Genomic DNA, 24053 nt, shown 5'->3' on the forward strand with positions numbered 1-24053 from the left:
ACCATATATCGAGCGCTGATTCAAAGCATATACTGCCTTCTGAAGAACTCTGCCCCAGCCTTCCAAGCTGTTACCACCTAATTGGCGCTGTAACTGCGTCTTCAAAAGGCCATTCCATCTTTCTATCAGCCCAGCTGCTTCAGGATGATGGGGAATGTGGTAAGACCAGTGAATTCCATGATCGTGAGCCCACTGTCGTACTTCTCTGGCTGTGAAATGAGTTCCTTGGTCAGAAGCAATACTGTGTGGAATACCATGACGATAGATGAGGCATTCTGTCAGTCCGTGAATGGTGGTTTTAGCAGAGGCATTACGTGCAGGAAAGGCAAATCCATAACCAGAATAAGTATCTACTCCAGTAAGAACAAAACGCTGTCCTTTCCACGAAGGAAGTGGTCCAATGTAGTCAACCTGCCACCAGGTTGCTGGCTGGTCACCTCGAGGAATGGTGCCATATCTGGGGCTCAGTGTTGGTTTCTGCTGTTGGCAGATCTGGCAATCAGCAGCAGCAGTAGCCAGGTCAGCTTTGGTGAGTGGAAGCCCGTGTTGCTGAGCCCAAGCATAACCTCCATCTCGACCACCATGACCACTTTGTTCATGTACCCATTGAGCAATGACAGGGATGGCTGGGGAGAGAGGCTGACTGTCCACAGAACGGGTCATCTTATCCACTTGATTATTGAACTCCTCCTCGGCTGAAGTCACCTTTTGGTGAGCATTTACATGGGACACAAATATCTTCACATCCTTTGCCCATTTGGAGAGATCTATCCACATACTTCTTCCCCAGATGTCTTTCTCACCAATTTTCCAATTGTGATCTTTCCAAGTCCCTGACCATCCAGCCAATCCATTGGCTACAGCCCATGAGTCAGTGAATAATCGTACATCTGGCCACTTCTTCTTACAAACAAACTGTAATACCATGTGTACTGCCCGAAGTTCTGCCCACTGTGAAGATTTCCCTTCACCTGTGTCTTTCAAGGTTGTCCCAGAAAGGGGTTGTAATGCTGCAGCTGTCCACTTCTGGGTGGTGCCTGCATAACGTGCAGAGCCATCAGTAAACCAGGCTCTAGTCTTCTCCTCTTCGGTCAGTTGATCATAGGGAACACCCCATGAGGCTATAGGTGCATGCTTGGCAGCAGATGGCATTGTAACAGGAGTAGAAACCATAGGCATTTGAGCAACTTCTTCATGTAACTTGCTTGTGCCTTCAGGACCTGCTCTGGCCCGATCACGTATATACCACTTCCATTTGATAATAGACTGCTGCTGTGCACGTCCCACTTTATGACTTGCAGGGTCTGATAGTACCCAGCTCATGATGGGTAATTCAGGTCGCATAGTGACTTGGTGTCCTATTGTCAGACGTTCAGTTTCCACTAAGGCCCAATAGCAGGCCAAGAGCTGTTTTTCAAAGGGAGAATAGTTGTCTGCAGATGATGGTAGAGCTTTGCTCCAAAATCCCAAAGGCCTTTTCTGTGATTCACCTACAGGGGCCTGCCAGAGGCTCCAAACAGCATCTCTATCAGCCACAGACACCTCAAGTACCATCGGGTCTGCTGGGTCATATGGTCCAAGTGGTAGAGCAGCCTGCACAGCAGCCTGGACCTGTTGAAGGGCCTTCTCCTGTTCCAGGCCCCACACAAAGCTAGCAGCTTTCCGAGTCACTTGGTAAATAGGCCTAAGTAACACACCCAAGTGAGGGATGTGTTGTCTCCAGAATCCAAATAGACCCACTAAACGTTGTGCTTCTTTCTTGGTTGTAGGAGGGGCCAGGTGCAATAACTTATCTTTCACCTTAGAAGGAATATCTCTGCATGCCCCACACCACTGGACTCCTAAGAATTTCACTGAGGTAGATGGTCCTTGAATTTTGGTTGGATTTATTTCCCATCCTCTGATACGCATATGTGTTACCAATGAGTCCAAAGTGGTTGCTACTTCCTGCTCACTTGGTCCAATCAGCATAATGTCATCAATATAGTGCACCAATGTGATATTTTGTGGAAGATCCAAACGATCAAGATCCCTTCTAACTAAATTATGACACAGGGCAGGAGAGTTAATATATCCTTGAGGCAAAACTGTGAAGGTATACTGTTGGCCTTGCCAACTGAAAGCAAATTGCTTCTGGTGGTCCTTATGGACAGGTACTGAGAAGAAGGCATTTGCCAGATCAATAGCCGCATACCAGGTGCCAGGAGATGTGTTAATTTGCTCAAGTAACGAAACTACATCTGGTACAGCAGCTGCAATTGGAGTTACTACCTGATTTAGTTTTCGATAATCAACTGTCATTCTCCATGATCCATCTGTTTTCTGCACTGGCCAGATAGGAGAGTTAAACGGAGATGTGGTGGGAACCACCACCCCTGCGTCTTTCAAGTCCTTGATAGTGGCAGTAATTTCTGCAATGCCTCCAGGAATACGATACTGTTTTTGATTCACTATTTTCTTTGGCAAAGGCAACTCTAAAGGCTTCCATTTGGCCTTTCCAACCATAATAGCCCTCACTCTACAGTTCAGGGAACCAATATGAGAATTCTGCCAATTTCTGAGTATATCTATCCCAATTATACATTCTGGAACTGGGGAAATCACCACAGGATGTGTCCGGGGACCTACTGGACCTACTGTGAGTCGGACATCAGTCAAAACTCCATTAATCACCTGCCCTCCATAAGCCCCTACTTTAACTGGAGGGCCACAATGTTTCTTGGGATCCCCTGGGATCAGTGTCAACTCAGAACCAGTATCCAGCAGACCCCGAAAAGTCTGATTATTTCCTTTTCCCCAGTGTACAGTTACCCTTGTAAAAGGCCGTAGGTCCCTCTGGGGAAGAACTGGAGAAAGGGTAACAGCAAAACCTTTGAGTGTCTTATCAAGATCCTTCCTCAGCGGAACCTGGCCACCCCTTCATTCAAGGGGTTCTGGATCTGCAAACTGTCTCAAGTCTGGAAATTGATTCACTGGCCGAGATTGCTGTTTACCACGATCTAATGTAGCCTTTCTTTCATTTGTTTGAGAATTTTTCTGCTTATACAGATCAAACAAATATGCAGTAGGCTTCCTATGTATTTCATTCCTGGAAACACCATGATTGGTTAGCCAGTACCAAAGGTCCAACCGAGTCATGCCATTATAAATTTCACCTCTCCTGTGCTGACCATTACTGGGTATGTTATTATAAACATTCTTTTGTCTACGCTGTCCATTATAATAACTAGAATCACCTTGTCTCGGGCGATTCAATGCTGCCACCTGGCCCTTGTTACCTCGGAATCCAACTAAACCCAGTGAATTTAATTCATCTAATTGAGCAGAAGCATCTCCAATGCTAAGATCTGGCACAAGGAAAAGGGAAAGAACAAAACCCTTCAAATGTGCTGGTGCCCCTCTCACCAATTTGCGTCTTATAGAGCTGGTGAAAGGCATATCTTCTGGACCTTCCCATTGTGGACAATTATGCTTTACACAATATATCCACTCTAGCATTGCAATTTCCCTAAGTCTTAAAATCCCTTCATCAACACTAAGCCATGGAATATCAGGCATCTCCAAGTCATTTCCAGTAGGCCATCTTTTGATAAACACCTCAGCCAACCATTCAAACAAACTTTTGACACCTTTTTTAACTATGCGAGCTTCCGTATTAAACCTAGAATCTCTACTCAGAGGACCCATGTCAATAAACTCAGCCTGCTCTAGTTTTATGTTCCTTCCACCCTTATCCCACACCCTTAAAATCCATTCCCACACATATTCACCAGGTTTCTGCTTAAATGAATTAGCAAACTCATTAAGCTCCTTAGTAGTGTAGCGAATTTCCTCATGGACTACACTTTCTACCTCCCCTCTAGGAGCCTGTTTTGCTTTGAGTCTGGTTACAGGTCTAGAAGAAACTATTGGTGGGCCGTGAGCAGACTCTGCAAAATTAATTTCCTCATGTGGGGAAGGCATTATTTCAAGAGGTGGGGCTGAGGGTACTACTTCCTCAGGTGGGGCAAACCCTTGAGAATCTGAGGATTCAAAATTCTCAGCTTCAACATGGTCTTCCCACACATCCCCATCCCATGTTGTAGGATCCCATTCTTTGCCAATTAGAGCCCTTACTTTAACTGTCGACACACTCTGAGGCTGAGACTTGAATTTTTGCTGTAGTTCAGCCAACCTTACAATGAGAGTTTCTGTTTGATTTTCTGCAACTTGAGCTCTATTGCTACAAGAGAGAAGATTCTCCTCAAGGACACACTTAGCAACTTTTAGATCGTTTACTTGTGTCTGGAGCCTTTCGATTTTATCACACAACTCCTTCCTTTCATTCATCATTTTTTCCACAGATACTAAGAGCAGCCAGCCAGTAAAATCATTTTTCGATTTTTTCCCCATCTTGTAGAAAGCTTTGTGCACTGAATCACCTAATTCATTAAGAAAATCAAGGGCATTAGCTTCTTTAAGTTCGGAATATAGTTTCAACCATGGGTCTTCAAAATTCTCTGAGCTCCCAGGAGGGAGAGAATCTGGAGAGGTTTCAATAGTTGAAAGTGCTGGTGGATCAACAAGCCAATTCCAGAATTTTAAAAGATTCATCCTTGTACTTCTGTTACTCTAGAACCACTCCTGGTACCAACTTCTGTATTAGTCAGGGTTCTCTAGAGTCACAGAACTTATGGATAGTCTCTAGATAGTAAAGGAATTTATTGATGACTTACAGTCGGCAGCCCAATTCCCAACAATGGTTCAGTCGCAGCTGTGAATGGAAGTCCAAGGATCTAGCAGTTACTCAGTCTCACGCAGCAAGCAGGCGAAGGAGCAAGAGCAAGAGCTAGACTCCCTTCTTCCAATGTCCTTATATTGTCTCCAGCAAAAGGTGTAGCCCAGATTAAAGGTGTGTTCCACCACACCTTTAATCCCAGATGAAAGGCATAGCCCAGATTAAAGGTGTGTTCCTTAACTCGGAGATTCAATCTTCTGGAATCCATAGCCACTATGGCTCAAGATCTTCAAACCAAGATCCAGATAAGGATCTCCAAGCCTCCAGATAAGGGTCACTGGTGAGCCTTCCAATTCCGGATTGTAGTTCATTCCAAATATTGTCAAGTTGACAACCAGGAATAGCCACTACAGGCCAGCTGACCTGTGCTCTGGGTGGAGCTACCCTGACGGTCTCCTCATACCTCATCAGGCATCAGACAGATCTAGACTGCATACTGGAGACATGAGCACCTTCAGAGTGGCCGGAAGGATCATTTGTCCTGTGTCCCTGTGGGAAGCCGCCCCCACATTCGCCGTTACAAGATGGCGCTGACAGCTGTGTTCTAAGTGGTAAACAAATAATCTGCGCATGTGCCAAAGGTAGTTCTCCACCCCATGTACTCTGCCTTCCCCGTGACTACAACTCGGCCATGGGCTGCAGCCAATCAGGGAGTGATACGTCCTAGGCGAAGGATAACTCTCCTTAAGAGGGAAGGGGTTTCGCTTTCGTTTTTGGGGCTTGGGGCTTGCTCTGCGCTCTGGCGCTCTGGCGCTCTGGCGCTCTGGCGCTCTGGCTCCTAAAGATGTAAACAATAGAGCTCTGGCTCTGCGCTCTGGCGCTCTGGCGCTCTGGCGCTCTGGCGCTCTGGCTCCTAAAGATGTAAGCAAAGGGGGGTTTACACTCTTGCTCCTGAAGATGTAAGCAATAAAGTTTTGCCGCAGAAGATTCTGGTTTGTTGTGTTCTTCCTGGCCGGTCGCGTGACCGCGTGTAAGATGTCCCTACCTGTGGGAAGCCACATGTGCCGTTGCTGAGTGGCACTGACTACTGCTGGCCACCATGCATAAGATTGGACAAACAACCAATGTGTACATATGCAGTAAAGTTTTTTGCAAAAACACTGCCTGGCCCAGGCATGATAATGAGGTTCTGTAAGGTACTGAGAGTATAACCAATCGGATGTGAGACATGCAAATGAGGTATGATAATGAGGCTCAGTGAGGTACTGAGAGAGAGTAGCCAATCAGATGAGGAACATGCAAATGAGGCTTAGTGCATAACCAATCAGGGTATGAGACACGCCTCTCCTAGGCCTATAAAAGCAGCACCAGCTCTGGGCAAAAAGTCTTTTCGCCTCTGCAATCAAGCTCTCCCAATAAACGTGTGCAGAAGGATCCTGTTGCAGCGTCGTTCTTGCTGGTCGAGTCGAGCGCGCGCAAGAAGTGGTGCCGGAAACCCGGGACAAGAAACATCTTCAGGCACGAGCGAAGACCCCCTGCTACAGGGAGGATTCAGAACTGCATTGCGGGGAAGGAGCGGTTAATAAAGGTTCCCGTAAAACAGACTGCTGAGAAGGATCCGGCGTGGATTCAGAACTCTTCAGCTGGGGAGCGGTGTTAATAAAGGTTCCTGCAAAACAGACTGCTGAGAAGGATTCAACTGCGTGGATTCAGAACTCTTCAGCTGAGGAACGGTGGTACCAGTAAGTATAAAGAAATTAAGGTAAGTCTCTGAGAGGTATGCTTTCTTACGCAGTGGGTCTGGTAATTGTTGCTGGGTTTGTGTGGGACCAGCTGTTAAGGAAGGGCAGCGACTTTGTAGGAGTACCAGGAAGGCATATCAGAAACAGAGAGAAAGGAAAAAGAAGACGCGCGCAGAAAAATAAGTAACTTAAGAAATATAAAAAGAAAAAAAGAAAGGAAGCTAAAATATAAAGACACAAAGGATAATATAAAATGTAAAGATACAAAGGATAATATAAAGATATAAAGGATAATATAAAAAATGAAGAACAAAAAATTAAGTCAATTTACCCTCCTCTCGAGGACTTTGACTAAAGAGGCAGCCTTCATCAAAGGCTTAAAGATAGCTCTCAGGGAAAGAGGAGTAACTATTAGAAGCAGCCACTGTGCAGAATTCCTAGAAGAAGGAGAAAAAATGAAAATAAGCTATTTCAGAGCCCTCCTAGGGACAGACAGAAAACGGGAGACGTCCTGCTTCCTCTCTGGCTCCTATGGAAATATTTTTAGCTTCGAATAGGATATCTGTGTTCTATTTTCTGTTTTTTGGTGCACCAAATTGTCTATATGTCTGTCAACTCGTGTTTGTTTTTGCTTGGATGATTGAATGATTGTTGTTCTGTGTTTCATGTTGAAAAATAAAAAAGCAGTCTCAGTCTGCACAGCAAAAAATGACAAGTTAGCTGCACAGTGGCTGGGAGTCAAGTACAGCTGAAAAAGCCCTGCTGAAGGCTGATTGCAAATGGAGCTTTTAAAGGGGCAGGCAGCCTTTTGCTTGTAACAGAAAGTTAGCTTAAAATTGGAAACCCAAGGTTGGAGTTATTCTAAACAACATAAGAAAACAGGTAATATGCAAAAGCAATGTACAAAGGGTAGAAAGAGTATGTTTGAAAATAAAGTACATATCTTTACAAATAGAAGGAAAAACCTTTCAAGGTATAATGGATACAGGAGCAGATAAAAGCATTATATCTAGTAAGTGGTGGCCTGCTTCTTGGCCTGTTAATCAATCGTCACATAGCTTACAAGGATTAGGATATGAGGCTACCCCAACTATAAGTGCAAAATCCTTACAATGGAAAGATAAAGAAGGAAGGACAGGGCTTTTTCAACCATATGTACTCCCTTTGCCTGTAAACTTGTGGGGGAGAGATGTGTTATCAGCTATGAACTTTATATTGACTAATGATTACTCTCAGAAAAGCAAGGAAATGATGAAAGGAATGGGATATATACCTGGACTAGGTCTTGGAAAAATTTTGCAAGGTAGAATTTTACCAGTTAAAGCCACTGTAAAGGCAGACAAGAAAGGGCTGGGTTTTTTCTAGGGGCCACTGAAGAGCCTTTGCCCATCCCGTAGCATACGGAGGACACGGTGTAGGTGCCTCAATGGCCTTTACCCTCTGAGAAATTGAAAGCAGCTAAAGAATTAGTACAAGAACAATTAGATCTGGGACATGTGGAGCCCACTCAATCACCCTGGAATACCCCCATTTTTGTTGTAAAGAAAAAGTCAGGTAAATGGAGATTGTTACATGACCTAAGAGCCATTAATGCACAAATGGAAGTTATGGGTCCTGTACAAAAAGGACTCCCCCTACTCTCAGCTCTACCTAAAGATTGGAGAATTATAGTAGTAGATATTAAGGATTGTTTCTTTTCAATTCCATTAAATAAGAAAGATAAACCTAGATTTGCATTCACCTTGCCTTCTATTAATCATATGGAACCTGATAAAAGGTACCAATGGCGGGTATTACCCCAAGGAATGGCAAATAGCCCTACCATATGTCAGTTATATGTAGGAAAAGCTTTACAACCGGTTAGGGATGGTTTCCCCTCCTTAAAAATTTGTCACTATATGGATGACATTGTAATCTGTGGACCTGAAGAAGAAAGTATACAGCAAGCTTATGGCTTGCTTAATGAAACTTTAAAAAATAATGGTTTGAGTATTGCACCAGAAAAGGTACAGCAGTCTAATGTTAGTCATTTTCTAGGAGCCACTATTACTTTACGATGTGTCACCCCACAAAAGATTAGTATTAGAAAAGACCATCTAAAGACACTAAATGATTTTCAAAAATTATTAGGAGATATAAATTGGATTAGACCTTATTTAAGGATCCCTACTTCGGAATTAAAACCTTTATTTCAAATTTTAGAAGGAGACTCACATATTACCTCATTGAGACAATTAACACCTGAGGCTTCTGATGTTCTTAGGAAAGTGGAAAAGGCGATCCAAACAGCACAGTTAACTCGTATAAATGAGCAAGAACCTTTGTGCCTATGCATATTACGCACCATCAATCTGCCAACTGCTGTGTTATGGCAAAATGGTCCTTTAGTATGGATACATCCACATATATCCCCTAATAAAACTATAGAGCATTATCCCACCATGGTAGCAAATATGGCCCACAAAGGGATAAAAACTTCAATCACTCACTTTGGAAAAATGCCTGATAGCATAATTGTCCCGTATACTGTCGCACAAATGCAAATATTGTGTGCTACTATAGATGAATGGGCCATTCTTAGATGCAGTTATTCTGGTTTAAATGATAATCATTATCCTAAACATCCGTTATTACATTTTATGTTATTGCATCCAGTAATATTTCCAAAGGTAACGGCTAATACCCCTATAAAGGGAGCCATTGATATTTATACAGATGGATCCAAAACAGGAGTTGGAAGTTATGTAATCAATGAAAAGGCTGTAAGGTTGCAATTTACACCAGGAGCCCCTCAATTGGTAGAATGTTTGGTAGTTTTAGAAGTCTTTAAAAGATTTCCTATGCCCATAAATATTGTCTCTGATTCTGTTTATGTAGTTAATGCGGTTCTAGCATTAGAGACTGCCGGAAATTTTAAACAGTCCAGTCCTGTATCTGAAATTTTGATGAAAATACAAAATTGTATTTTGATGCGTGAGCATCCCTTTTATATTCAACATATTAGAGCACATACATCATTACCTGGACCTATGGTTAAGGGAAATGAAATTGCTGACTCAGCCACCAGAGACATGGTTTTCCTATTACAAAGTTCTATAGAAAGTGCAAAAAAAATTTCATCAACTTTATCATGTCCCTGCCTCTACATTACGACAAAAGTTTAAGCTCACAAGAAAAGAAGCCCGAGATATTGTCCTACGGTGTGGTAAATGTGTAGAATTTGTTAATGCACCTTCCGTGGGTGTTAATCCTCGCGGATTGCGACCCCTAGATGTTTGGCAAATGGACGTCACGCATATCCCATCTTTTGGGAAATTACAATATGTACATGTATCCATCGATACCAGTTCTGGTGTCCTACATGCCTCTCCCTTGACAGGGGAAAAAGCAGTTCATGTCATATCTCACTGCTTAGAGGCTTGGGCTGCATGGGGCAAGCCCCTAGTGTTAAAGACAGATAATGGTCCTGCATATACTTCTTCTAAATTTAGCCAATTTTGCAAACAAATGCAAGTAAAACATATTACTGGATTGCCCTATAATCCACAGGGCCAAGGCATAATTGAGAGAGCCCATCGCACTCTGAAACAATATTTGCAAAAACAGAAAGGGGGAATAGAGGCTATGACGCCAAAGATGGCTCTATCCCTTACAATATTTACTCTTAATTTTTTAAAATTTGATGCCAAAGATGGCTCTATCCCTTACAATATTTACTCTTAATTTTTTAAAATTGGATGATGCTGGAAGATCACCAGCTGAAAGGCACGGACAATGGCCTCAATCGCCCAATGAAATGGTCAAATGGAAAAATGTCCTTGATAATAAATGGTATGGCCCGGATCCTATTTTAATCAGATCCCGGGGAGCTATTTGTATTTTCCCACAGGGTGAAGAAAATCCACTTTGGGTCCCGACGCGACTGACAAGGACCGTGAAAGAGCAAGATGAACTCCAAGATGATTCTCCTGCTCCTGATGATTGAGACCGGGATAAGTATACCTTTGTGGGCCATAGTAAGATCATGGCCAGTACCTTTACCGGTACATTCCAATTCTTCTACCTTGCCTTTATTTTTTGCAACGGAATGTTATTTGGATGCGCCTTGTGCACGACAAACTCCTCAAGAGCCACGGGTGTATAATAGTACTAGTTTTCATTTGAATTATACACTATGCTTTGTGCATAATGTGGATAAACCTTTTACACCCTGTATATTTTTAAAGAAAAAGATTATCTCTAATTGGGCAGATCCCATTAGCCAAAATAAGGTGAGCTCTGGAGTGTTGTTTAATGCTTTAACGCAAGTTGCTCAAGGAGCGCAATCAGGCTCAGGTGATGTTGAAAATAATATAACTTCACCTATAAACATCACCACTATTATGATAAAGGGAAAGGTGACCATTCCCAAAAGATCACGATGGCCTGTTGGCAATGCTACTGCTATACGCAGCATGCCTTGGTGTCATCCGGACCTCGCATTTCCTATAGTTTTTTCACCTTGTCAATCAAAAATTTTTCCTCGGAAAGAAATAGCAAAGGGTTTTGTCTTGTCACCCCCACTAGATTTTGCTATAATGAACGATAAAGGAGATGCTACAGGGAAAGAAAATATTTGGCCATATTACCAATGGATTTTAAGCAATGAGGCAGGTGCTAGTACCAGTCTGTCAGCCTTTGCATTGCTGACTGGAACCTTTCATGAGATATTGAATGTTTCTGCCACTCTTTCCAATACCTCTACTCATTTAGATAATGTGACAACTAATAGAATTATCAAAAATATGACTACTTCTCCAGTAGAAGTTTGTGTCAATCCTCCATTTTTCTTTATATTGGCTGAATTTCAAAATAATACAGAATGGTTAGATTGTACAAATGTTCCTTGTTTTTTGACGCAATGCTGGAATGGAACCAAATTCTTAGCCTTAGTGGTTCATCTACCAATCTTTGTCCCTGTGCCTGTTGAGGCAGATCCAGAGAAGTTCCCAATAACGAGTCTTATTCGGCAAAAGAGAGGTTTTGGAATCACAGCTGCCATTGTTACAGCCATTGTAGTGTCCGCGGCATCAGCAGTTACCGCAGGAACTGCAATGGCCCATCAAATTGATACTGCTGACACCATAAGTCAGATAGCAGAAAAATCCTCTGAAGCATTGCTTACCCTGCAAAAGGTGGATTCTCATATCGCCTCAGGGTTAATGTTAGTGAATCAGAGAGTGGATATTTTACAACATAATATGGAACGGATGATGGATGTCATACAAATGAGTTGTGTGGCATCCACATCGCATGTGTGCATTACTCCCAATAAGTATATTAATAATTCTTTTATTAAAAGTACAGACCTATCAAATTACCTGAAAGGGAACTGGTCGCAGGAGCTGGAGAGGTTGCAGACGAGACTGCAGATGCAGATCCTGAACCTTAATGGGACCAGAGTGGAACCAGTGACCCTCGGAGACTTTACCTCTTGGTTTACCTCTGCTTTTTCTTACTTTAAGGAATGGGTGGGAGGGATTTTGTTTGGTGCTGCCATATGCTGTGGACTGGCGTTCATGCTCTGGTTGGTATGCAAATTCAGAACCCAACAAAAACGTGACAAGGTGATTATAACTCAGGCACTTTTAGCTATTGAAAACGGCTCCTCCCCTGAAATTTGGTTATCTATGCTCAAGAATTAGTCAGCATGAGATTAGATGAGAGAGACTCAACGATCATTGATCAGCCCTTGCTCATCAATAGGGTGATCATGATTTCCCCACTAATTCAATTTTTGGCTGGCCTCTTTTGCAGAGTTCGCCCTAGGTCATTTAGCAGTTATTGTCACACAGCACTGCGGTATCCAGAGACGGGCAACTTTCCTCGTGCACAGTCCAACCTAAGACATGGGGCCCGGTGGCGATAGGGTTACCCTATGACGGGTAAGGCTGTGACATTAGAGGAACGACCTAAAACAGGAGCCACGGCGGATGGGCATAATTGCACAGGCCTAGTCCAGCCTCATTTTATTAAAACAAACAGGGGGAGATGTGGGAAGCCACATGTGCCGTTGCTGAGTGGCACTGACTACTGCTGGCCACCATGCATAAGATTGGACAAACAACCAATGTGTACATATGCAGTAAAGTTTTTTGCAAAAACACTGCCTGGCCCAGGCATGATAATGAGGTTCTGTAAGGTACTGAGAGTATAACCAATCGGATGTGAGACATGCAAATGAGGTATGATAATGAGGCTCAGTGAGGTACTGAGAGAGAGTAGCCAATCAGATGAGGAACATGCAAATGAGGCTTAGTGCATAACCAATCAGGGTATGAGACACGCCTCTCCTAGGCCTATAAAAGCAGCACCAGCTCTGGGCAAAAAGTCTTTTCGCCTCTGCAATCAAGCTCTCCCAATAAACGTGTGCAGAAGGATCCTGTTGCAGCGTCGTTCTTGCTGGTCGAGTCGAGCGCGCGCAAGACCTACCTACCCTGTTGGTTCTAGCGACAGGGCCAAGATACCCTTAGAAGACAACCTCACAGCGTAACACACTTGTGACCCTGAGAGGGCCCTTGGTTACCCCATGCCTTCTGTGACAACATTGGATGATTGAGCCAAATGAGTCAAGAGGGTGAGGGGATGGAAGCAACTTGCCCTGAAGGAAGTGCCTGTCAAGTAGCTGAGACCAAGTTTAAAAGAGGGTGTCTTCATTCCAGCCCCACTGCAAGGGATGGGCCAGTGCTACAGAGTGCATGTAGTGCTCACACACAGGATCATTGTTCTGGGATCATCCCACAGCATAGAAGCCATCATTGTTAATACGCTGTTTTCCCCTTTTAGTTTGTTTTGTTTGTTTTGTTCTGGTTTTTTTAGATAAAGTTCCCCATGTAGTCAGGGTTGGCCCAGAATCTGTGGCAATCTCACTTCAACCCCTGAGCCCAGGGGTTACAGATGTGTACCCCCATGCTTGCCTGGGTTCTGGATTGAAAAAAAAATTTAACGTTGTTTTAGAATTTTTTTTATGTGTATGAGTGTTTTGCCAGTATGTATGTAAGTTCATCTATACTGGTACCCAAAGGCCAGAGAGGGAAATGAATCCCCTGACAACCAAGTTACAGATGGTTGTGAGCTGCCATGTGGGTTCTGGGAACTGAACCCCAACCCTCTGGAAGAGGGGCCAGTGCTCTTAACTGCTGAGTTGTTTCTTCAGCCCCTGGTTTAAATTTTGTTTTTTAAAGAATTGCATTTGAGGGCTGGGGAGATGGTTCAGTCGGTAATGTGCTTGCCGTGCAAGCCCGAAGACCTGTGTCCTGATCCACCAAAAGCCAGATCCTAGCATCTAATCTCAGAGTGCTGTCAAAATGGGAGCCAGAGGCATGTGAACCAGACAGTAGCAGCAGCAGCAGCAGCAGCAGCGCGTGCACACACACACACACACAAACACACGAGGGAAAAAAAGAGGATGATTTGACTTAAGCCATACAAAGGTAGGTGCCTGTTGTTCCTGCCCGTAGAGGCTCTGGGATGGCAGCTGCTTGGTCCCCCCTCAGCCTCCTCCACAAACCACAGGTGTTAGCAGAAAGCTGTCTTGCACCTTGCTTTGCTTTGAGTAATATTGTTTTCTAAGAATCCCAGGCCTCTGCCTTCCCAGGAAGACTGGTAGGCAGACAGATGTGAACCAGAGGTCACAGATGCCACATCCAGAGCAAGTAGATCAGCTATGCACAATGCCTTCCAACTCCCTTATTCTCGGCTATTCTTGTCATAGTTCTGTTTTGCAATCATGCTCTCTGCCTCCAGCACCTCTGGCTGAGAAGTCTCCCAGGGCTGGGCTAAGAAGCCAGAAGCCAGGAGCTAGGAACCAGAAGGAACTTTGAGAAATTGAGAACCCCTAATCCCAATCCTACTCCTTCCGTAGAAGGCAACTGGGCTGCTGTTCCTGGTCTCTCCTCAGTGAGCCTTCCCAAGTCTCCTTGCTCTGGACTCTCCTGCAGCAGCAGCCACCTCCAAGATGGCACCTTCAGACTACCTGCAGGCAATCCTGGGATCTGAAGGACTCTCCACACACAAGTGCACTAACCTGTGTAACCAGTAGGCTGTAGTAACACCAAACGGAGCTTGTCTTCCAGGTATGCATGGAGGTCACAGTACTTGAGCGTGTGGTCTCTGGGCCCGTGGTTTAAGGGGAGGCATCATCAAATCATAAGGACCTTCACCAGGCTGGGCAGAGGCTTCCCACCCATAGCCACATCTGTGTACCAAATCTTGTGTCCCTTGGAAGCAGGGTTCCTGTTCCTGTGGAGTTTTCAGATGAGATGGCAAAGGGGTACCTTTCATAGCCTCACAGGGCAGCTCAGGCTGGGACTAACCATCCTGATGCTTCCGGACTCCCACACCTCAGGGACGGTGTGACACATAATAAGGCTATCGTTGGTGGGTTTGACTTGTTAATATTGGAAGGTGAATCAAAGGCACAGGGAAGTGAGAGATAACCCCATCCATCTAGCAATGGCTTTATGACTCATGAACCACAGTCTAGAAAGTTCTGTTGAATGGATGTGTGGGCGCAAGGGTATTTATCACCGCTAGCACCCATGCTGTCCTGGAAGCTTGCACAGCTCCCTCTGTGAGCTCTTCCACTCTTCCAGTTACTGCAGTGTCAGCTTGCATTTCTTCCCTAGACTCCTGCGAGTGAAGACTGGAAGACTGCGGGCTTTTTGGCCCCTTCTGAGATCGGTGGAGGGGAAGTGTGTCTCAGTCATTTTTCTGTTGCTATGATAGGGGTAAGAGTTGATTTAGGCCAGGCAGTGGTGGCTCATGCCTTTAATCCCAGCACTTGGGAGGCAGAGGCAGGCAGATTTCTGAGTTCAAGGCCAGCCTGGTCTACAGAGTGAGTTCCAGGACAGCCAGGGCTATACAGAGAAACCCTGTCTTGAAAAAAACAAAACAAAAAAAAAAAAGAGAGAAAGAAATAAATAATGTTTTCCAATGATGCTTTGAGGTCTTGTTAAACATAAATAAAATCTCTGGACCCCAGCTAATCTGTTGTGGCACTTCTTGTCCCTGTCCTGACTCACCAAGGCAACACTGAAGAGCCTCGGAGGAAGCCCAGTTAAAGTCTCAATTCTCATTTCTTTTTTCTTTCTTTGTGAGACTTGATAACTCAGGCTGGCCTCCAACTTGGTGTGTGTATAGCTCCTGCTCCTACCTTCCAACCTTCCAAACTGAAATGAGGGTACAGGTACTGATGAAACCTAGGGCCTCAGCATGTTAGGCAAACACTCTACTGAGCTGTACTACCTGGCCGCTCCCTTCTGGAATGGTGTTTGTGAAGTGTCGACTTTATACTGTGGTTCCAGAGCAGGTACTGGAATGTTCTCCCACATACCAAATGTACCAGGGTCTTTCCCTGGCATTGCCTTGGCCCTGCCTGAAGCCCTCAGTGCCTCCATCATCCCTGTATATAGAATATCCCTCTTGATTTCCCATCATGCCCTGGATCACCAACCCTGGCCCAAGGCTGAGGGCAGCGACTCTACAGAAGTCCAGGTCTCTTTGATTCTTAGGTCCCTTGTCATTCCAGTCGGAGGCCTTGGTTCTCCCTGAGGTCCCATAGGAGGTCAGACATCTAGAGGGACACACAAGAGTGAACCTAGGGGCTGTAAGGAACCAGTGTAAAACCCAGAAGCTTCTCTTACAAGATCATTTCAAGCAAGGGCTGATAGCCTTGCCTGGGTGAGGCCCTGAAGTCACAGCTGCATCACAATGTGCAAATGTCCCAGCAGCAGGGAAAGGTCCACAAAACTTTGTAGAGGGAGAGGGGGGAGGAGGAGGACTGTGGCCTCCCTCAGAGACACCAGTAAGTTCCATTTTCTACCAACTTCATGATTTGGTTGGGGGGGGGCTCTTCTTGGTGGAGAGCAGAATGTGCTTCGCCACGGAGCGCCCTGCACTGTTTCAGGCTCTCAGGTTTGGCCTGGGTTTCTCTGCTTCTTAACTTAAGTCTCTTGGATATTTATTTATTTATGTATTCATTCATTCATTCATTCATTCATTCATTCATCTATCTATCTATCTATCTATCTATCTATCTATCTATCTATCTATCTATCTATCTATTTTTAGTGAGGAAACAGACATGTTCAAGCTAGATCAACTGATCCTGAATAAACACACTTGGGATTGGCCACAGATGCCACACTGTCACCAGGGAGCACGCTAACCTTGAGAGACTGGAGCCTCCCACCCTGCTGTTTCCAGAACCCCAAGCCAGGTGAGACTGGTGAGCCTCTGGTTTCTGGTGAGCAGCCGTCAATGGTTTTGTGCTATCTGCTTGCTTCACCCTGCCCGGGGGAAAGATTTCCATCCAGGGGGAAATGGAGCCAGACCTTGTTTCTTCTCTGTGCCCTGGTTTATTCTCTGAAAGCAGGAAGCCCCCGCCCCTCCCACAACAGCTCGTGACATATGCAAAAATCTTCCTGGCCAGAAACAGATGTTACACAGTTTTGGGTGTTTTGTTTGTTGTGTGGTGGTGGTGGTGGTGGTGGTGGTACTGGGGTTTGTGTGTGTGTGTGTGTGTGTGTGTGTGTGTGTGTGTGTGTTTTGGATGGGTCTCTTTATGAAGTTCTGGATAACCTAGAACTCACTGTGTAACCCAGGCTGTGCTTGAACTCAGGGAGACCCTCCTGCAAGTCTCAAGGGATTTCATAGATGGGAAATATAGTAGTGTAGTGGTAAATCTACCCAATCTAGGCACACAGCTCATACTCATATTAATTGAGTTGTGTTTTCCTTACACGGGCTTATTTAGGTTAGAGATTTACCACAACAGACCCCAACCTCATTTCTTGCCCAACTGTAATCTTTATGACAGAAGAGGAGTTATTTTAAAGATTATTTGTATGCTTCTGTGTGAATGTATGTGTACTGCAAGTATATAGCTACCTATGGAAGCCTGAAGAGGTGATCAGGCTTCCTCGAGTACAGGTGGTTGTGAGCTGTCGGCATGGATGCTTGGAGCATCTTAACTGCGGAGACTTCTCTTCAGCCCCAGGAGGAGATAGTTTAGTATCAGTTGTGCTATGAGACCACTAAACAGCGGAACCCAAGGCATTGGAATTGCCTTGGAGTCACACTGGGGAGGGAAAGGCTGAAGTCTGGAGCCATACAGAGAGGAAGCTTGTCTCCCAGAGACCTCCCAGAGTTCTGAGAACTTGTCAGATCACCTTGCAGGAGAGACTGGGACTGAGACAGTGATTGGTCAGTGATGGGCAGGACCACACCCTGACCAGGACTCTTAGCCCTGCACTCCTCCTGCCCTCTGTTTAAGCCTGAGCCTCATGTCCAGACCCTGAAGAGGGACTTGGGTGTAAATGGACCTCTTTGTCCCTTTTCTCAACATTGTCATATTGAATAAATCTTGCTCTGCTTTTCACAGTTGGTTTTTAAGATGATATACTGAGGAAAAGTGTCTGAGCCTGGCTTGTTGAGGATGCCGGGGCCCAGGCTTTTGCCATGAAATAATGTTAACATATCTAGTGTGCACAGCTCCCTGAGCCTGCCTAGCTGTGCAGCCATGGCAACTCCTGTGTCCTTACATGCTGGTGAGCAGGTTGCCCTATCCCTCCCACATGCACAATGCTCTCCTCAGGAAGGCCTGGTCTCATCCATACCACAGGGTCTATCCCAGTTTGCCCACACCAGAGGTTTGAGAGATGATGTTTCAGAGATGACGTTTCTTTAGTGTTGAACTTGGGGCAAACCAGGCAGACCCACGGTGAGGCTCACACCCAGACAGGAGTGGTTTCCTTGTGACCATTTCATGGCCTAAGCACTCCAAATACAACTTTCTGTAAATGCTTCACTTGCTTTGGAGGGAGCATCTGAAGAAGGCAGAGGCACAAAGCTACAGCCCAGGAGAGGCTCAGGCTGTGGGTCTGCAGGATGACTGGGTGCATGGAGCTGTTTGAAGCTCTCTGTTCCTGAACAGCACCTACAGAGTGGCTCTCGCTCAGGCCAACCATGCTGTAGGTACACAGAGTACATGTGCGTCCTGCTGCTAAGATAAGGGATGATGTGGTTTCTCCCCACAGGCGTGTCCAGGTCACCACAGCACAATGGAAAAAACCCCCCTCGTCTGTGACTATGGTTCTGGCTTCAGTAAGGTGGGCTTTTCAGGAACTCAGGCCCCCCAGGCTGTCTTCCCCACCATCCTCGGGAAAATGAAACATACCGTGAGTAGCCCCTGGCTTCATCCTCCAGCCTCCTATGCTGCCCTTGCTGTGACTGTCATAGCTCCCAATTCTCTGACCACCATACTGCTTGCTTCCTGTCAAATGGCTCAAGAAGGTGGCCTTAGGGACAGACAGGCATGAGCAGGCTCTTCCATACCCTCCAGCATGGGCAGCTGCCTCTGGGTCCAGCTTCTCTTTATCTCTAGTACCTCGCCCTCTAGCAATAGTACTTAGATTTCAACTGGAGTCTCTCTCGGCCTTCTCCTTCCACTTCAGGGATCCCTTCTCTGAGCTTGATTGGCAGTGCCCCTCCCACAGATAGTGACTCCCACCCTCTGTCATTCTGGTAGCCACGAGCTTCCTCAGTGGCTCTCTCTCCATAGTGTAAGGTCTTAACTGTGGGTTGTACCTGAAGTCATCCCATAGCCCCACAGGGAGGGGAAGGATGCACACATTAACAATACCATCGAGCCTCTCATTTCTGGGTGTGTCCAGAGAACCCCAGTAGACGCCTGGCACACTGGAGAGTCCTGATCTCCATAGACTCTTGCTCAGATCTATGTGAGTTATAAACCATATACCCATGTACAGTATTGGAGAGAAAGACTGTGTGAATGTGGCGGACAGTCATGGCAGATGATGTTTGCAGAACCACGGCCAAGAGGTTCTGTGCAAAGAGCAATGTAGGAGCTAGCGATGCTCACAGCGGGTGGTTATGTCGCCTGAAGCAGAGGGTCATAGCATGGGAAAAGTCAATTCACCATGAAGACCATAAAAAGATTTTCTACTCAGCCTTTCTCCTCCCTCTTCTTCAGGCTTGCCTTCCCTTAGCCTATTCCCCGTTAGCCTTGCCCCAACCCTGCACAGCAGGGGTGACTCCTACATTCAGGAGGTCTGCTTCCTTTTCTTTAGGTGAGAGACTCAGCTGTACTCTAGGCCCATGATGCTGATCTCTACCCAGGGCTGGTGACTGGCCATGAAGGCAGTGGAGTTTTTAGTGGGAGGCCTGGAGGGAACAGAGAGGCCGGACAAGGACAAAGTCATTCTTTCCAGTATAGTCCTGGCCCACAGGCCACCCAGGGACAGGCCACCAGGTCAGTAAATGGTGGCTTCAAAGCTGGGTTTGATCAGGCCTCCTACCTGACCCCCACACTCTCACAACCACACTCTGAAAAGCATCTGAGGAGGCACAGCATTGACAATGCCATGTCCCCTTGGTCTGTCATTTGTGAGGCCTCACTCAACATGCTCCCAGCAGTGCATGGGGTCCACAGGGCACTGAGGGACTTGTTCCCACTTGACAGAGAAGGGGATGGAAGCATGGGGAGGTTAGCAGCTCACCTGAGGTCTTGGCTGGTGGTTCTCAGATCAAGGCCGAAGCTATAGAAAGAACAAGATGGCTGAGAACAAGCTCTGGGCAGCGGGGCTATCACTGTCTTGAGCAGAGGCCTGTAAACTTACTGTACTGCAGCATGCCTGCAGCATCCCTGGGATGCTCCACTGAAGCAAGCTATCATTGCACCCTGTACCGTGCACTACTGCAGCATAGTTTACCACATGGTTGCATGATAACAGATGGTACCATGCACCCATGCAACATTGTCGCAGCTCAGCATTGCATCATTGCACAGCCCTTTGATTATCCTGTCACACTTGCACCCTGTTCCTCTTCCCTGTTGCACTACTACCCCATGCACATGGCTTCCATCTAGCTTAAACATTAGCTTATCCTGGAGACCCTGATCTCCTCTGATGAGTGAGTGTGATGTGGGGGTTCCTCCGTGGTCTCATGGAGCCAGCCTTCCATGTAGAATGGCACACCCACTTTCCCTGTTTCCTTCTTTCTGTGCTCAGACATGGGCATAGCCTGATGTCTCTTTAGTCTTTGTCCTTTCTGGGCTTCCTGCCCCTTCATCTAGCTAGCCCTGCTAAATCTTCACAGCTCTGATCCTAATGATGGTGTTTATTTGTTTGTTTGTTTGTTTGGTTGGTTGGTTGGTTGGTTTTGATGGAATGAGGTAGGTGCCCAGCCACTCTTACAGCTTGGAAAGTTCAATCCACCTGAAACTCAGGAGCCAGCTCATGCTGCAGGCCCTTTTCCAGCAAGCCTTCTAGACCAAGTGTGTAGGATGGGCCCCCATGCCTTCCCTCTGGTAGTTTTTCTTTGTTGGCCTCCATTTCTACGTATGCAATATGAATGTCCTCACAGCGACCCTCAGCAGCCCTGGACCTTGAAGGCAATTGCCCTGTTTGCTAGTAACCACTGCTGAAAGTGTGCATGGTTGGAAAGCCTCCTCCATGTTCAGGCTAGTGATCAGTACCAATTCCCAGCAGCCTCAGGGCACTGGCTCAAGTCCACATATGAAAGACATGTACGGTGGGCCTAGTTCCAGCCTGCCACTCTCAGGGGCTGTCCGGTCCTGCCTGTGTTTTTCAGAATGTGCTAGAGGGGTTGGGAGAACAAGACTGGTTCATTGGAGCTGAGACCCAGACTAATCGAACAGAACTGAATATGTACTACCCCATCTCCCGAGGAGCCATCACCAACTGGGACAATGTAGAGAAGGTGAGCTACAACCTCTGGGGACCAGTAATGCCCCAGCCACTGCCTTTGGCACTGAGGAATGGTGTTTGTGTGGGGTTTTTTTGGGGTGTGTGTGTGTGTGTGCTGCTTTACTTTTTGAGTTCTTATATCTAACACCCTTCCAACCCTTATTCCACCCTAATCCCTTCCAATTCCACAGCACTACATAGGAGAGAAAGATTAGAAGGGAAAGGGAGCATAGACCTCTTTAGACTACTTCCTGCTTTTTAGGGGAATGGGGTTCCTTGGGGCAAGTCCAATCTTTATAGTTAGTTAGGATAGCTCCGATGTCTTCTAGTCTTTTTGTGCATTACTACTTGACAAACCTGCAACACCAGGAACACCCACCAGCAGCCTCCTCATAGCACATGCTGGCCCTTCCTGGGTCTCTGGCATTTATACCCTTTTGAAAATTCCAAGAATTCCAAATGTCACACACTTGCAGAAACTATCTGCAGCAGGCAAAACCACACTCCTGCTAGAGCACGAGGCAAATCATAATCACCTGCTGTGAAGCAGCCTCTTACTCCACACCCAGGATTAAAACAAAAACATTCACATAACATAACTGGGTGTTTAAAGAAACCAACATTCTCCCTACAGAAGGAACCTGCTGTTTGGGACTAGTTCTGTTGCTGCTCTTCAGTACCTCCATAGTCACGGCCTCAGGGATCCAAGTCAGGAGACAGCAGTTCCAGTCCTGCATCCTCTACTTACTGCCCACACCACCAGGACAGGGCATGGCCTCTGGGACCCTCAAGACAAAGATGGCTTGTCTATAAGATGATATGATTATTCCTATGCTATCACAGCTGGAAGGGAATGATGGATAAGAAGTCATCAGCCTTTGGGAAGTAACACATGGGTCTGACCATCCCTCAAGACACCTGCACTTGAGGCATGTTGCTTATGATCTGAGCCCTGAGACAGCCATGATAAAGCTCCAAAGCTGCAGATTTAAGCCTTAGACATCTGTTGTCTCATAGCCCTCAAGGTCAAGGTGTTGGTACAGGACTGCTGTGGAGGTCTGTGAGGGAGAGCCTGCCTCAGCCTGCTCCCTGGTTTCTGGAAGCCTTGCTGACAATCTTTGGGGGCTCCTTCACTTGTAGAGCATTACTTCAGTCTCTGCTCTCATCTCTGCGGGGCATCTTCCCTGTGTATCTTTAGTTCAAATTTCCCCCTTTTATCAGTGTAGTAAGAGTTAGATTAGAGACAAACAATCCCAGTATGAATTCCTGTCAGTGTCACCAATGATACCGGCTGGGAACCAAATCTTGGTCCTCTGCAAGAGCAGACAGTGCTCTTAACCACTGAGACATACAGCCTAAAACATGGCCATTAAAGCTGAGTTATGTGGAGGTATTCATTTGCCATCCCAGCTCCAAGGTAGCAGAAACAGGAGAGTCAGGAGTTCTAGGCCAGCTTAGACTACTAGGCCTTGGATCAAAACAAAAAGGTAACCAAATTAAAAATGAGGCTTCTACAGTAGATCTTAATTCATATGACTGTGGCCTAAGAAAAGATCAGGACACAGATCTACAGAGCATGATCATGTGAGAAGATGAAGAAGAGACAGGCCTCCAAAGGAGCCATCATAGCATTTCCATCTCAGATCTCCAGCTTAGGCGTGAATGCTAACCTGCTCTCAAGGTTCTAAGGACATACAAAAGCTCACCCTGTGGGAATCAACGAGTTTACTGGTCTAATTTACACAACATAGGGTTGGGGTTACAGAAAAGAGCTTAGGGGACCCCAAAACAGACACATTGGAATGTCTTCAGTCAGCATGGATGATGGCTTCCCCATTGTATTAGTCAGGTTTCTCTAGAGTAACAGAACTTAATGAATCTCTCTATATATATAGAAAGGGGATTTATTAGAATGATTTACAGGCTGTGGTCCAGCTAGTCCAACAATGGCTGCCTATGAACAGAAGAAATTCCAAGAATCCAGTAGTTGTTCAGTCCATGAGGTTGGATGTCTCATCTGGTCTTCAGAATACTCTGGAATCCTGAATGGCTAATGCCAGTGAAGGAATGAACCCGATAGTGAGATCAAGTGGCCCAGAGAAAAAGCTTCCTTCTTCCATGTCCTTTATATAGGCCACCAGCAGAAAGTGTGGCCCAGATCAGAGGTGTGTTATCCCACCTCAAAAAATCTGGAACAGAAGTAGAGGTTAGTTCAAAAGGTCTAACTAAGCAAAAATCCCTCATGGTTGTGCACAGCCATTTTTGGGTTTGAGTTAATTCCAGATATAGTTGAGTTGACAAGCAAGGACAGCCATCATGTAAGCTGTGGCCCTAGCCATCCTAGCCCCTCCAGAGCCCACAAGGCCACACACAACTAGGGCAGAATGTTTGTAAGTGGCTTGGAGGAGAGGCTGTATACCTGACAAGAATACAATGACCCTGCCCATCTTCTGGGAGGGAATGTCAACAGTGTACAGTCTGGTCACACTGATTTACAAGCAGGTGTCACCTGTCTAGTGAAGCTGATGGTTCAACAGGAATGAACAGCTAGCCTGTCTGGCAACCCTGTCATCTGAGGCCCATACTCTTCAGTGTGGTGGGTGATCTCTTCCATTTGAAAGATGGAGAAGGAGACTTGTAATATGTAACCGGTTAAATTATCCAGTATTTATAGCAATAAAACTCAGTATGCATAAACTGAGATAAAATCCTGCTAGTTCAGTGAAGTAACTTTTATTTTCTGAACTATATACAAAATATTTTTACCAGTCTGATTCTACAGCTAAACTGCTAGTTTCGTAGAAATCTCGTCCTCTCTGTGTC

The 24053-nt window shown here is 45.7% G+C and overlaps 1 protein-coding gene across 11 annotated transcripts in view; it reads left to right on the forward strand.

Annotated features, from left to right (window-relative positions):
* Positions 1-16219: 16219 nt before the first annotated feature.
* Positions 16220-24053, forward strand: part of Acte1 (actin, epsilon 1) — a 33207-nt gene continuing 25373 nt past the window's right edge. For 3 of the 11 annotated variants that reach the window (XM_030241965.1, XM_030241964.1, XM_006508671.2), the window contains exons 1-4: positions 16226-16303; positions 16570-16717; positions 18537-18677; positions 21115-21243. Coding sequence is in view for 6 of the 11 variants with exons in the window: in XM_006508669.4 (XP_006508732.1) it covers positions 18561-18677; positions 21085-21243 (276 nt within the window). In the remaining 5 variants the exon portion in view is untranslated. Of the gene's footprint in view, positions 16304-16569; positions 16718-18536; positions 18678-19589; positions 19772-21084; positions 21244-24053 lie in introns of all 11 variants that reach the window. The other 8 variants (XM_006508669.4, XM_006508666.1, NM_001369836.1 and 5 more) reach the window with 6 other exon arrangements.

Source organism: Mus musculus, chromosome 7 (genome assembly GCF_000001635.26).
Source record: "Mus musculus strain C57BL/6J chromosome 7, GRCm38.p6 C57BL/6J".
Lineage (NCBI taxonomy): Eukaryota > Metazoa > Chordata > Mammalia > Rodentia > Muridae > Mus > Mus musculus.